Raw genomic sequence first — 14,212 nt, forward strand, 5'->3', positions numbered from 1 at the left:
AAAATAGTGAAAAAAACGAAGACCAGACTAAAAATATTCAGTTCCCGTTATACATAAACGACTAAGCTAAAATATCAATATTGAAAAAAGTTTATGTCCATGTTATCTGTCAACTCCCCGTTATTTTCTCCTTTCTACTGTGTGTGGATTGAAAACAAGTGTTTTTGGGCTGAACAAATGACCAGAGTCTTGTTTCTATGTCCTGTAATATTATTTGTTACCTCCCAGTATAAAGCAATTAAAAGCTTGAAGTGGAATCTCAGTAGTGGTGTTAATTAAGAGCTAAAGTCAAGGGAGCAATTTGAAAAACCACATAAGAGAAACCACATCTCATAAAACAAGAGAAAAACGAAAGAGGCTGCAGCAGAGCCCTATTAAAGGATTTGTTTATATGGTTTTAAAAAAGCTTAAGTGTGCTGGTTGGATAGATGGTGTAATGAGGTCTGTGGAACATTTACCCGCTCACAGCCACTGAGTCTGCCTGAGGAGCGCTTGGACCGAACCGAACGAGGGGGAGCCAATGCCAGACGTTCAGTGCTGTCCTGCCTGAAACCATGCTGGGAGACTGAAAGAGAAAAAAATGGAAATTCTGTCATTATTTACTCACCCTCATGTCATTCTAACTCCACATGACTTTATTCCATGGCGCTTTGGAATTCTAAAACGGTTTTGGAATTTCGAATAACACCCTGCCACACTTTTCAATCTCAAGAGTGGTCCATACGACTTGTGAGCTATATTCCAAGTCTTCTTAAAACCATATGAAAGCTTTGTTCCCAGATCATACAGAAAATTCACTGAAACTCTTGACATACGCCTAGTTCATGAGATGTATTGTAGGAATGTTTGATACATGAATGAGTGTTTTCCTGAGTCTGAAACAAATGATTAAACCGCTCTGAATGATTCTTTCATTAATCGGATTCTCAAATTCTTCATGTTTCTTGAGCACCAAATCAGCATAGAATGATTTCTGAAGGATCATGTGACACTGAAGACTGGAGTAATGATGCTGAAAATTCAACTTTGCCATCACTGGAATAAACAAAATTATTTCAGAACATTTCTGTACTTTTGTTTAAATAAATGCAGCCTTTCTGTGCATCAAAATCTTAGCCATCCCCAAACTTTTGAACAGAAGCATATTTTTTTTTTTTTTTTGTTATCATTAAATTGTATTATACAATGGATCCACACAACAACAAAAAATACACTTTTGAGACACTTACTGTAAGTGACTGAATATGATTGCATTAGATATAACTAATTTTGTTAAAAGATATAAAATATAAAATGAAGTGGCATCTGCAATCAAATGCTGCAGAACTAACTTCACATTGCTTACATATTTTGCAATTATCTATCAGAGTAACCACAGCTGTAGTTCATCATATTAACTATGAATGTGTTTCTCCAATGTCTGACAACCAGTTTTGTCTCTATTTTGAGCAATACATTTATTGTTTTATAATTTTAAACCTAAAAAGCTTCTTTCTGAGAAATGTTTTGCTTGAAAAGTGTGCTTATGCAGCATTTCTTTATAATAAATGCCACTTTTTAAATGAGGGTTAATTGTTTATACACTTTTTTGGGGCCATTGGCATTATATCATCCACTTTGCTCTCTAAATATCAGTATCAGAATCGGCCATTAAAACACCATATCAGACATTCACTAATCTGTAATACCTGGTTGTGTGTTAACATCCAGGAAGTTCTGGTCCTTGTCTGTAGAGAAGCAAAGGTCCTCCTGCGGCCCAGAATGCCGTGTGAGCGGCGGTCCGTTCCTGCGAGGCTCGTCGTTAAATGATCTCTGTTTTCTGGTCGACTCTTGCGTGATAGTGTTATTCGTAGTGCTCTCACTGAAGGGGTTATGCACCGAGTTCCAATGCACCAGCTCTTTCTTCGGCTGAGAATTGGGGGCGGAGTTAGGACTGGGTGTCGGCCTATTACTACCAGCTCTGCTTTGTGCAGCTGCCTGCGCCGCCAGCACCGATTGGTGCGTTGGACTCCCTATCATAGTAATAGCGAAAGGATCATCTGGAGACTCTGGAGGCGGGACGCTACGATCTCTTTTTCTGTCTCGCTCCTTTCGGGAGGAGGATGGGGGAGGGAGGGTTTTAGTGTCATTCAGAGAGACGGAGAAGGGATCGGTACGGGGTTCCACAGCCCTGCTATCCCTGGTGGGCCGAGGGGGAGGCGGGACCCAGGCATCAGGTGGAGGCAGGTTGTCCTTGGGGGCGGAGCGTTCAAACACAGCCAGGAAGGGGTCTTCAGGAGGGATGTGTTTACAGCTCCACACACAGGGCTCCAGTTCTGAAGACGCCAGGCTGTGGGAGAAGGCCGGAAAGCTGAAGGTGGTGGGCTCGACGTTGGGTGGGGCACGTGGAGAACGTAGATTGGAAGGCCAGGCATTGGTGGGCTCGTCCTGTTGGAGAGGAGACCGACCGGGCGAGGGGTCGCGGAATGCGGCCAGGAAGGGGTCAGAGGATCGGCTCAGGTTTACAGAGTCTTTAGATTGAGTTTGAGTAGACGGCCAGGCCGCCCAACCGTTGGGTTCAGGGGACACCCCAAGGGGCTGATGGGAAGGCGAATCCAGTCCAGAATCCTCCACATTCTCAGGAGAGGATGAATCCGAAGAGAATGCAGCATCTGTCAAATATGGAGAAAAATCTATTACTGATCGGAAAGGAAATATCTTAACAGATAGGATAAGGAAAAGATTGACTGCAGAAACATAATTCCCATTCCGCTTTTGTCCATAATTGAATAATTGATGCTTTAATGCCCACACAAGCAGTTCTGCTAAAGTGAATCAATAAATTCTTAGAATATGGTAACGCACGCTTTGGCACACATTAGGCTAGTTTAAAGCTTTTAATGCTCCGTTATTTTAAAACGCTGTAAGAGAATAGCTCGTCCAGTCGATTCTCATCTATCACAGTAATGAGGCCGGGGGTGGTGTGTGTGCTGCTGGAGATTTACATTTAGATGCAGCAAAGGCGTTCTGGAGCTGCTCTCTGCCAGTAAAGCTGTGGGATTTAAAGGCCGACTCCAGAGGAGGTCCAAACAGAGCGTCCGGACCAGATGCTGATGAACTCAACCTGAAGAGATGAGAGGGGGGAGAATCTTTAAATGATTGATTGAAATAATATCAATATAAAAAGTTTGGGAAATTAATACTTTTATTGAGAAAGAATGCATTAAATTGTTCAAATGTGACAGCATAGACTTGATGTTACAAAAGATTTCCATTGCAAATAAATGCTGTTTTTTAAAACTTTCTATTCATTTAAAAATCCTGAAAAAAAGTTATCACTGTTTCCACAAATACATTAAACAGAACAAAAGTTTTCAACATTGATGATAATAATAATAAGACTGGAGTAATGATGCAGAAATTTCAGCTTTGGCATCACAGTCAGGAATAAATTACATTTATTAAAATATATTCCAATTGAAAAACAAATAGAAGTTTCACAATATTACTGTTTTTACTGTACAATTAAATTTACTACCAAATTAAATGCAGACTTAGTGAGCATATTAATCTTCTTTCAAAAATGTACCAACCCCAACATTTTGAACGATGTATATAATCAAAAAAAAAAAAAAAAAAAAATCTAATTCAAATATATATTTATATAATCTAAATAAATACATTTAATCAATTAAATGTAACATTTCTTTTTATTTATTTAATAAACTGCCTTTTTGTTCAGTTTGTCCTCTTCTTGCTCAACCAATGGTATGAGTTTGGGGCACACTACCATTCAGCATTTAGCATTTCTGCATTAAATGCCACAAAAATGACATCTTTCACCATTAAATCTGCATTTTTGCATATTAAAGCATTCAGTAATTATGCTGTTTGGGAAATCTCTCTGTACCTGCTGTGATCTGGGCTGGACGTGGATCTACGCAGACCCTCCTGTTCTCCCTCTGTACAACAACAAACATCACTTTACTGAACAATATAACAGTATAATAATAAAATAAAACAGTTAAGTAAGGGTTCATTTAGAAGATGCTTTTATCCAAAGTGACTTGCAGTACACATACTAAAGGGAGTCTCCCTGGAAAAATATTAGGTTAAGTGCTTTTCTCACGGTTACATTGGTGATTGTTTATGGATCATCCCTTTTAGGCTCAACGTTTTAGTAACCAGCCTAGATCTTTAACCATTACACAGTGTATGGCCACACCCATAAACATAACAGTACAGTACAATATTACTGAGTAATAAATATAACAAATTTGAATCATAAAGTTATTCAAACCACGTACTATCAAAATAGTACCATTCCTCTACGTGACTAATCTCTTCAAATAAGTTTGAGTAATAGCCAGTCTGGGAGGAAGACAGGCTTCTTCAAACCACACACCAGATTGTTTCCTGCTATTATTGTCAAAACCCACGATCCAAAAATAGAGCTTATTCTGAGGCAGTAATTACAGCAATTCAGCTGACCAGAGATCAGTCGGTCAATATAAGACAATAATGTCAGTGCTGTTATGATGCATGACGCTGACCCCAAGGTCAGCCGGATTGCAGATTGCTGAGATTAAGGTGTCAGATTGAGCTGTTTGTGAGATAACGACATATAGACACAGGAGGTGGGACATGTCTGTGTCATTTGAGATGGCTGGCTGAAATCACAGGAACAGTCACAGGAACATTGCATGAGCAATGAACAATTAATGATCATAACTCTGGCTGTAAGAGCACAGAAGTCTGAGAAGTGTGACTGACCGACCTCTCTGGGGAACACTTTCCCCTTCCCCTTCAGATCGACCTGCTGAACTGGAGTTCCCTGTAACGGAGGAAGAGGACACGTAAGAAATATCCACACTAACATACATACACAATATTGTCTGAGATATACAGAGCAATACAAGTGAACTTACTTGAGAGCTGCTTCTTTACTGACACCTACAGGATGGGATGAATGAAAGGAAGTGTCATTACTACAGTACTATTTAGTCAATGTTTTGCTCCATATTTTTCAAATACATCTTAAAAATGAGTGTGAATATCATCAAGATGCACAATTATTACTTTTTTTAGGATTTGCTGTCTCCTTTATTTTTCTAAACAAATAATATGACACATTGGACTTTCTTCTCTTGCCATTGATGCATCATTTTGCTTAAACGTGTGTTTATGAGTATGTTTTCTGAAAAAACTATATAGAAAAACAACACTAGACATAAATCACTCTGAATATTTTTCAAAGATTTGATTCTACTAAAACTCACAACTGTGGGCAAATACAGAGACTGATTGTCTCAAAGAGCTAATTTAAGTTAATTTTGTAGACATGACTTTGTTTACCGGCAAACTAGTAAAATCTTGTGCACCCTGACTAACAGAAGTTGCATAAAGCCAGCCAATCAAGTTAAAGCGGTTTAGTTTGCCATTTTTGAGTGAAAAATACATCATATGTTTTGTGAGCGTATTTGTCGCCTATGATTAAGTTATTGAGAAACTAAAACGTCAGATAACAGGGGAGATTACCAAGACAATGTGAGTATAATTCGGCCAGTCTTTTAATCTCAACCTATAGAATAAACAGCTTTATATATCTATATATATAAAAAATACACACACACACTTGTGAGTTCTCATAACACACACACACACACACACACACACACACACACACACACACACACACACACACACACACACACACACACACACACACACACACACACACACACACACACACACACACACACACAGTCTATCATCTCATTTCAGCTTTCAAAGATAAATACCCCCATCTCTTACCGCTCTGTTAGGGGGCAGGGTCAACGCCCCCACTGTGGCCTTCAGCTCCTGTTCATTGGCTGCTGAGTTGCTACGGCTACTGTTGGCAACCGGTCGGATCTGGATGTGAAATTTTTTGGGTTCTTCATCATCAAAATCCGAGTCGCTGGAGTAAAAGTTTCCCTCCTTCTCCTCAGCAGAACAACGTAGAGAGCAATGCTGTTAAGGAGCAAATCCAGACACCATACAGGATACACATGTACTCACACACAGGTACAAAGAAGGACCGGAAAACACACACGGACACAAATAGACATGAGTGCAAATACACAAACACAGCTGTTCTGAATAAATAAACTGCACAAATGACAATCCTATTTAGGGACGCTACTGAGTTTCATATCCTTAAACACCCCTCACAATGAACTTAACTTCTCAGGAATCTAAGAGTAACACCAGACCCTCATTAGAGGATGTTTGGAGAGAAAAACTGGGGATTAAAAGGTAAATTCATCCATTTCACACCCTGCCTTATCACAGCACACTTCCTGACAATAACCCCCTTTCTCTCTGAGTTTGATACTTTTGATACTTTTGATGGTGTTTAAGGAGAGGAGGTCAGAACAAGCAAATAAATCTCTCTCCTCTCTCTATTTTAGACTGTGTGGATGTTTTTTTGTTGTTGTTGTTATGAGTGAAAAGAAGTTGACAAAATGATTTGTTGTAGTGCTGAGGATACTTCCCAATCTTCAAACACCTACAATAGGGTCCAAAAGTCGGAAGCCATATTGAAAATTAGGGATTAAAAAAAAAAAAAATGTTATGACATAAAAAAAATGAAAAATATTGAAGATTCTGCACTTTTTATAGGTCATTAAAAATAAATTTAGTTGAAAAATTCATTATCATGTTTACAACTTGTGAAGTTAATGCAGCTTGAGTGGAAAAGAGGAACAAACTGAATACGGTACTAAGACATTTTCAAATTCAAGTCAATTTCTTCATGTCAAACGGCTGATAGTATAAATGTATTGAATTGAATTGAAGCATTTTTACTAGTGGTCTCAAACTTATGGACTCCACTGTATGTAAACACACACACACACACACACACACACACACACACACACACACACACACACACACACACACACACACACACACACACACACACACACACACACACACACACACACACACACACACACACACACACACACACACTTCTGTACACACACTCTCACTGCATCCATGCCTGATGTTTTATTCTGAAGGATATCGTTCTGGTTGACGTCTGCACGTATGACAAAGCCCTCGTCGTCCACTTCGAGGGGTGAGTTCTACACGCAAGCACAAACAGACAGCACAAGCTCACAATAAGAAACAACATTTAAAGGCACAGGACATCAGCTGACAGTGATGAATCTTTGCAGGTCTGTAGCGTGCATGTGGTCTGTCTTTCCCTCATAAACATACAAATGCTGTTGCCATGGCTCACATCAAAACAGCACTAATGTTTTAAGAGTCTGACTAAAGCTGAAGTCTTACATAACAGCCCGTAACCAGTGTGTGTTTATGTAGGATCTCTGGCAGTCAGTGGGCTATCAGACATTCATTAAACACCCTCAGTATTGACAAGGTTAAATATAGCTTAATGAGGTAACCAGACCATGCCAGACACGTCACTCTCACACACACACTGAGGTCTGTGTACAAGAAGAGTCTTCAGTTTTCCAAACACACATGTGAACTTACATTCGAACAGTGGACAGTATGTCTGTGTGTGTTTGTGGAGAAGGGTTTATTTGTCCTTAGCTAAATCTGACTAAATCAATCATAATGGTATGTATAGTAAGTCAGACTCACCAACAAATTACTCTTGTGAGTAGTTTCTTTTAGTGCATAAAACATATACATCATAAGCAGTGTAATATGATTCACTAACAAATTATTCTCATGAGACATATATTTATATCAGTCTTTGAGAGGTCCTCACTAATACAACGTCTATGGTCTGTGTACGCGTGTTAATAAACTAACAACTGTTTGAGATGAGACTTTTTCAGATGCTTTAAGAAGAGTTGCAGAAGTTTAACCAAGAACAGCTGATAATAAAATCAATAGTGTAAAATCAATAGTGTGTGTGTGTATGTGTGTGTGTGTGTGTGTGTGTTATGAGAACTCACAAGAGCATCTGCCACAGCTGAATCCCTAGAGGACAAAAGAAGTATGAAAAGTTATTCGTTATTCAGTATATAACAATCTAGAAGAATTGGTCACTGAAAAACTAAATTTGATCAACCACTGTTGTGTGTTACTCTGAAAGTATATGGTGGTCACAGCCTTGGTCTATAACATTTAAATGTATTGTGTTTCATATGAATGCATGACTCACGTTGAATCAGGTTCCTTGTCTCTCTTTCCTAAGCCGGGGATCCTGAAGGCTTTGGCCCGACTCTTTTTACTGTTCTCAGGTACCAGGGAGGACAGATACTCCTCAAACCCTACTGGACCTTATCCACACACATACAACACAGTATTTAACGAAAGTTTGGAGCACAGCATTACATTTTGAAAGTCACTTAAAACAGAAATGCAATATAAAAGTCAATCAATCAAATGTGCTGAATATTTTATTAGACATATCTCACTTCTTCTGGGACGAGTTTTTACACCTAAATTCAGCCTGGTCCTGGAGCATACTGCACTATCTGCTGAAAATACATTTTTATCTTTGGACGGCTGGCCTTTATCTTTATCTTTATGTCTGAGAAACCAGAAAGTTTATCTGGAATGATAGATGTAACCAAAAAGTGTTTTATACGTCTGTGACTCACCAGGTCTCTCCTTTCCTGTTCCCTTCTGCTCTGTAAACTTCTGAATGAGGTTCTCAATACCAATGTTCTCCACGTTCTGCTTGAATTCCTCATGGACCTAAAGGTGATAGAACAAGATTTCATCAAGCACAGCTAAGCGAGACCATGCTGACTAGAACAACTCTGAGCCACAGCGCCTATTCGTCTGAACAGTTTTTCAGCACAATTGCAGAAATCAAACAGAATATAGGAGTAGGTAGGTAAAACCTCAAGAGTGAATGCGAGCCATACCTGCCCAACCTGTACGTGTGTGTCTTCAATGGAGTGTGAATACGCTTTGATCAGTAGTTTCATCTGCCGTAAATAAGCCTCTTCAATGTCCTGAAATTTCTGCAGATGTGGAAGAACAAATGTAAAAAAAGTCAAAAAGTATTTTCTCTAATGCTCACCAAAGTTACATTTATTTGATGAAAAATATAGTAGTAAAATTGTGATTCAATATTACATTTTTAAAATTTCAAGTATATTTGCAACCTTTATTTGGGATTTCAGTAGATCAGGACCTTTTGCTTGAGTTTAAACAGAACAGGCCCTAGCATTTAACAGTGGTCAGCCTCTATAATTTTAAGATTATTGTTGATGCCCTAATTAAGGGGATGCCATGACTCTTCAGAGTGAGGTCAGGACTTCTCTGGCATTTTACAGATTCATCCTTCCCTCTCAAATTATTCATGCATGCAGGTCAACACCAGGCAGAAATAGACTGTAGGCATGTAATCATTTTGTCAAACAGACTGCAATAATGGCCCTCGTAGTCATGGTAACTTCACATGGCTTTATTGAGCTCATTCAAATTGCTCCGAAGGTCTTGATTATGAGAACTTGCGAGCTAACCTAGCTTATTATCTGCTTTAAAGAAGTTTCACACATGCGACTAATGTGCTCAGCAGGGATGGGGAAAAAAACCTCAACTTTCAAATCACCAACCTGTGCTGATTCACTCATTTTCTGTTCAAAGTCTCCTCCAGCACGGTTAAACTTCTCTATAGACCCTGTAAACGACTCAGCTGCCTTCTTCGATTTCAGCTCAGCCTGAGAAAAGAGAAAGGTAGATGAAAAAAATATATTAGCAAAGCTAGAAATTAAGCCTTCACTTCAAGATGATGCAAGAAGGCTACCAGCTTAAAGGATTAGTTCAACCAAAAAGTGAAAAAGCTGCAGTCAAGTCATTCCAAACTTGAACTCATAGACTTTCGTTCTTCAGTGGAACACAAGAATCATGAAGAATTGCTTTTAAACTTCAATTCAAAGTTTAAGTCATTATTCTGAGAAAATCTTGACATCTGCACAAAGTAGTAATGGCAACTTCATTAACAAATTGTGTTTTTTGAATCAGACCTTTTCAACGAATCAGTTGACATGGTTCACAAAACTGCTTCATAAATCAAACTGACCCGGTTCTCAAGTCCAACAAATCTTTGAATAACTTAAATTTGAGCTTTTTGTACCACTATATGACTTGGAATGTAGCACACAAGTTGTAATGACCACTTTTATGGTGCTTTTGTGTACTTTGTGAGGTCAGTAATGTTCATTTTTTGGACTCTCTCAAACACAAGCACCTTTTCCAGCTCTTTCTGAGGCACTCCCTCTTTGCGTAGTCTCTCCAGCTCGACACACTTGCTGTGGTAGCCTTCTCTGGCTTTCTGCAGGTGGCCGTTCTGCACCTGAAGAGACTGCACTGACTCCAGAGTACCAATCACTTCCTCTTTCGTCTACATAAGACACAACATAGTTAAATATAGGGTACAACGGGGCTAAAGGCACACCTAAAGAAAAATGTGCATTTGACTTCTCCCATAGTGACTTCTCTCCACACACGGGGTAAAAGGCACACCAGAATGGGGCAAAAGGCACACATTATTTATACAAATACTTTAGCTAAAATAATGTTTTTAATAATGTTAGTACTGTAAATGTGAAAAGTTAATACTTGTTTAAAAAAAACACTTTAGCAAAGTGTGTACTATTTTCTGTTTATTTTGATGAATAAAATAATACATTTTTGTTCAATAAATATACTGTAATTACAATTTGTTAAAATAAAAATATATTTAAAAAATACAGAAACAAAATTATTTTAAAAAGTAAAGAATCTGAAAGCATTTAGAAGCATTTAGATCCCATAATAATTAAATACAGATTTACAGTGGTAACAATAAATTACATTTTATTATGATATGATTGATATCATTTTTATAAATATGATGGTTTCATTATAAATATGGTTGAGACACCCAACTTACTATCTGAATCTAACCATGTCATGTCAAAAAATAGAAAAGTCAGCTGGCTGTTTATCATCATTTTAATTATTGTGCCTTAAGAAGGCACAATAAGACCTTTGTTTTATTTCATTAAGAAGACCTTTGTTTCAAAATATATTAAATCATTTTAGCGATTTTCATTTGCTGCTTGAATCTACAAAATGTTAAAACACCAAATATTAGATCAAATTACCACAGAATCAACTTTGCCCTGCTGCCCGCGATCAGACAGATTTCCACATGCATCTTGAAAAGCGGATGTTTCGTAAAGTGCTGTGGCAAGTTATTGTGCCGGTTTAGAGGAAAATAAAATCAAAGGCACTTTTACCCCGGTGCAAGTTTAACCCAGTTGAACCTTACAATCAAGATTTTAAGCACAACATTAAAACTCAATGCACTCATTCACATCAGTCTGAACCCTGAAGTACTGCAGGGGATCGGAAATATTGTGGTGGACACTTAATGAAAAACAAAACAGCGATGCACAATTGTGGGTACATAAGCCAGTTATTCATCAAAGGCATGTTCAAAAATTCTATCCATTTAAAAGCCCTTAATTTACCTTGCGGTGAATTTTGACCTGCTCCTCGCTGTACTTGCTGATGTCACGGATGAGGTCGTTCATCTTCCTCATGAGCTCCAGGTGGCAGAGAGCCACTTTGTCCGAGGACACACGAAACACGTCCCACATGGGGGCAAACGTGCTGGAAATGCGAAGCAGGTGGTTAGATGCTGATGAATGGAAGTGCATAAGCCGCTCAGTTCTTTTTTTCTTTTCTTTTTTTTTTTACAGCACAGCAGTATTTGAAAAACAACAGGTTTCCATGTCTTTGTAAGTCTAATTCTTTTCAAACATAAAGTTCATAGGGAAAAAAAATTATATAAAAACTGCATGGCCAAATAAAAAGTTTACATTTCTATTAGCTTTGTATTTATGCTCGTAATTCTTTACGAATTTGAGTCTATGCTAACTTTGCATCTTTGCAAAGTCAGTTTTTACAGTGTTAGAGCACTGCGTCATTGTTTTGACAACTAGCACATGCTTGTGCAGACAGGAAGTGAGGTGAAGGAAGCAGAGGAAAGAGCAAACCATAGCAATGACTTTTCGCCCGATTACACACAGCCACATGTCCTCGTGCACAAAATAAAAATACTTGCATGCAATTCACTTTGATCCTCCCTGCTGATAAGTATCTGTAAGCCAGCAGCAGGACTCTTTTCAAGATAAATCTTTTCAATGTTTTGTTCCTCTTCAGACGACATAAATCAGAAGGTAATGGTGATTTTCAACACATAATACTCGGATAATAACAGCAATGAAATCACTCACCCAAGAGGGCTTCCATTGCTAGCAATCTTGGCGAGTTTGCTCATGGATTTCGAGTAAGTCTCCTCAATGGCTGCCCTTAAATGCAAACACAAACACACACAAAGTGTCAGCAGGTAATCCGTTCGCAAAGATACTTTCACACTAAAGTGATTAAGCACCAACATTAATGCTTTAAAGTTCACAAACAATTCTTCAGTGCTGGATGCTAAGTGTTTATATTCATATGGTACCTGCACACATTTTTATTTGTGGAAAAAAATATCATACGGTAGAACCCTTAAAAAAATTACTAGTCTGCCCAAATGCTATAGTTACTACTGTGGTAACGTGTTATTACCAAAGTAAATCACATTTTTTAAACAATTACATAAAAAATATGAAATTCTTTTGAAGGAGGCCCATGTGAATTCACAATTATTTTAATAATTAATAAATGCAATAACAGTTCTACTGTATGGTTACATACATGGTCAGTTTTTGTATGAATAACCATGGACCATCAGGAAGTCAAGTCAGATTCTTCAAGGAACAGAGACACTTTGAGGCACAATGTCCTGAGTGGATACAAAATGGCCTTTTGGAAGATTGATTTATGTAATTTATTGCACAAGCTATGCTTTTATCAGGGACGCATTTGTCTCTCTCAATTTCTCAGCACTCTCCTCCAGGGCTTTCCTGGACAGATTTCTAACACACACACACAAAAAATACAATTTAATCCTCTAGTCCATGACGGAGTGTGCCTGCATTCAGCTCTATTATAACGGATAGAAGAGACTATGAAAGCTGGCAGTAGGCTTGGCGGAGCTCTAAATAGTCTCTTTTCTCTCTGCAGAATGAGAGAGTCGTTATGGAGTTTTAATTTTAATTATTGCAATTAGCTCCAACTCAAGTGTCTACTACAGACCAAAAGAAATGCTCACATGTCCCACATATACTGTCAGTGGAAGGGAGAAACCATAGATGTTTCTTAATCGGTTTCATTCACTGCATATACACAAAGCATTTCTGACTTCTGCACTGCCTTGCATTTGTGGACGTGTACGGATGGACAGTGAGCACTTTGTTGACTGCTCTGCTCCTCTCAGGTTAGTGTGTTTTGACACTCTGGTGTTGTGTGCTTAAAGACATCACTGTGGTGTGGAGAAAGCAAGTAATGGAACAGAGAAAGTAATTCGAGCAAAAAAGCAAAAGATAATATGTCATGAAAAAAGATTACAAGTTTCACAGACAGGGCTTAGATTAAGCCTAGGCCTGAGTTCAATCAGGACATTTAAGAAGTTTTTTTTTAAATGTGCCTTAAAAAACATTACTGGTGTGCATCTTGTGACAAAACAATGACCCTGACATATTTTAAGATTATGTCAGTGCAAGTTGCTTTCCGTTAAAACAGCTCAAACATGAATATTAGTCTGGGACTAGGTTTAAACCTTTTCTGTGAAACTGGGCAAAAATTATATCAGTCATTACATTACATTATGCTACACTATGTTGCATTGTTATTGTTATTGTAATGTAATATTAGGCTACACTTTATTTTAAGGTACCCTTGTTACAGTATTTTATTTACATTTTAAGTACTGAGTAATATTAATAAACAACATGTAGTTACTATATAATTAGGGTTTAAGGTTTGTTGTTTGTAATTATGCATAATTTACTGTTATTACTAACAAGACAAAATATTAGAGTAGCATAACTTAATGTAACATTAAATAATAATAAGACAAAACAGCACAACATAGCAAAATGTAATGTAACATCACATGATCAGTTCAAATAAGACTATAACATAATATTATGTAGCATAATCTAACATTATATAAGATACAATAAGATCAAATAAGAAAACATTACAGTAATGTAGCATAACATTATTTAACATTATACTGTATGATAAGACAAAACATTACACCAAAAATGTAACAGCAAATGAAAACATTGTGTAACATCATATAAGACAAAAC

The 14,212-nt window shown here is 37.8% G+C and overlaps 1 protein-coding gene across 3 annotated transcripts in view; it reads right to left on the reverse strand.

Moving 5' to 3' along the window:
• The window catches only part of fcho1 (FCH and mu domain containing endocytic adaptor 1), a 46,148-nt gene that overhangs the window by 11,347 nt on the left and 20,589 nt on the right, over positions 1-14,212 (reverse strand). The window contains exons 4-20 of one of the 3 annotated variants that reach the window (XM_079638870.1): positions 12,246-12,320; positions 11,478-11,619; positions 10,211-10,363; positions 9,576-9,680; positions 8,880-8,978; positions 8,610-8,706; positions 8,424-8,483; positions 8,168-8,285; positions 7,959-7,983; positions 7,052-7,112; positions 5,794-5,978; positions 4,908-4,932; positions 4,757-4,813; positions 3,890-3,941; positions 2,985-3,103; positions 1,689-2,651; positions 459-565 (exon numbers count right to left, since the gene is read on the reverse strand). In XM_079638870.1, the coding sequence (XP_079494996.1) occupies positions 459-565; positions 1,689-2,651; positions 2,985-3,103; positions 3,890-3,941; positions 4,757-4,813; positions 4,908-4,932; positions 5,794-5,978; positions 7,052-7,112; positions 7,959-7,983; positions 8,168-8,285; positions 8,424-8,483; positions 8,610-8,706; positions 8,880-8,978; positions 9,576-9,680; positions 10,211-10,363; positions 11,478-11,619; positions 12,246-12,320 (2,443 nt within the window). Of the gene's footprint in view, positions 1-458; positions 566-1,688; positions 2,652-2,984; positions 3,104-3,889; positions 3,942-4,756; positions 4,814-4,907; positions 4,933-5,793; positions 5,979-7,051; positions 7,113-7,958; positions 7,984-8,167; positions 8,286-8,423; positions 8,487-8,609; positions 8,707-8,879; positions 8,979-9,575; positions 9,681-10,210; positions 10,364-11,477; positions 11,620-12,245; positions 12,321-14,212 lie in introns of all 3 variants that reach the window. The other 2 variants (XM_079638869.1, XM_079638871.1) reach the window with 2 other exon arrangements.

This window comes from Phoxinus phoxinus (genome assembly GCF_949152265.1).
Source record: "Phoxinus phoxinus genome assembly, chromosome: 15".
Lineage (NCBI taxonomy): Eukaryota > Metazoa > Chordata > Actinopteri > Cypriniformes > Leuciscidae > Phoxinus > Phoxinus phoxinus.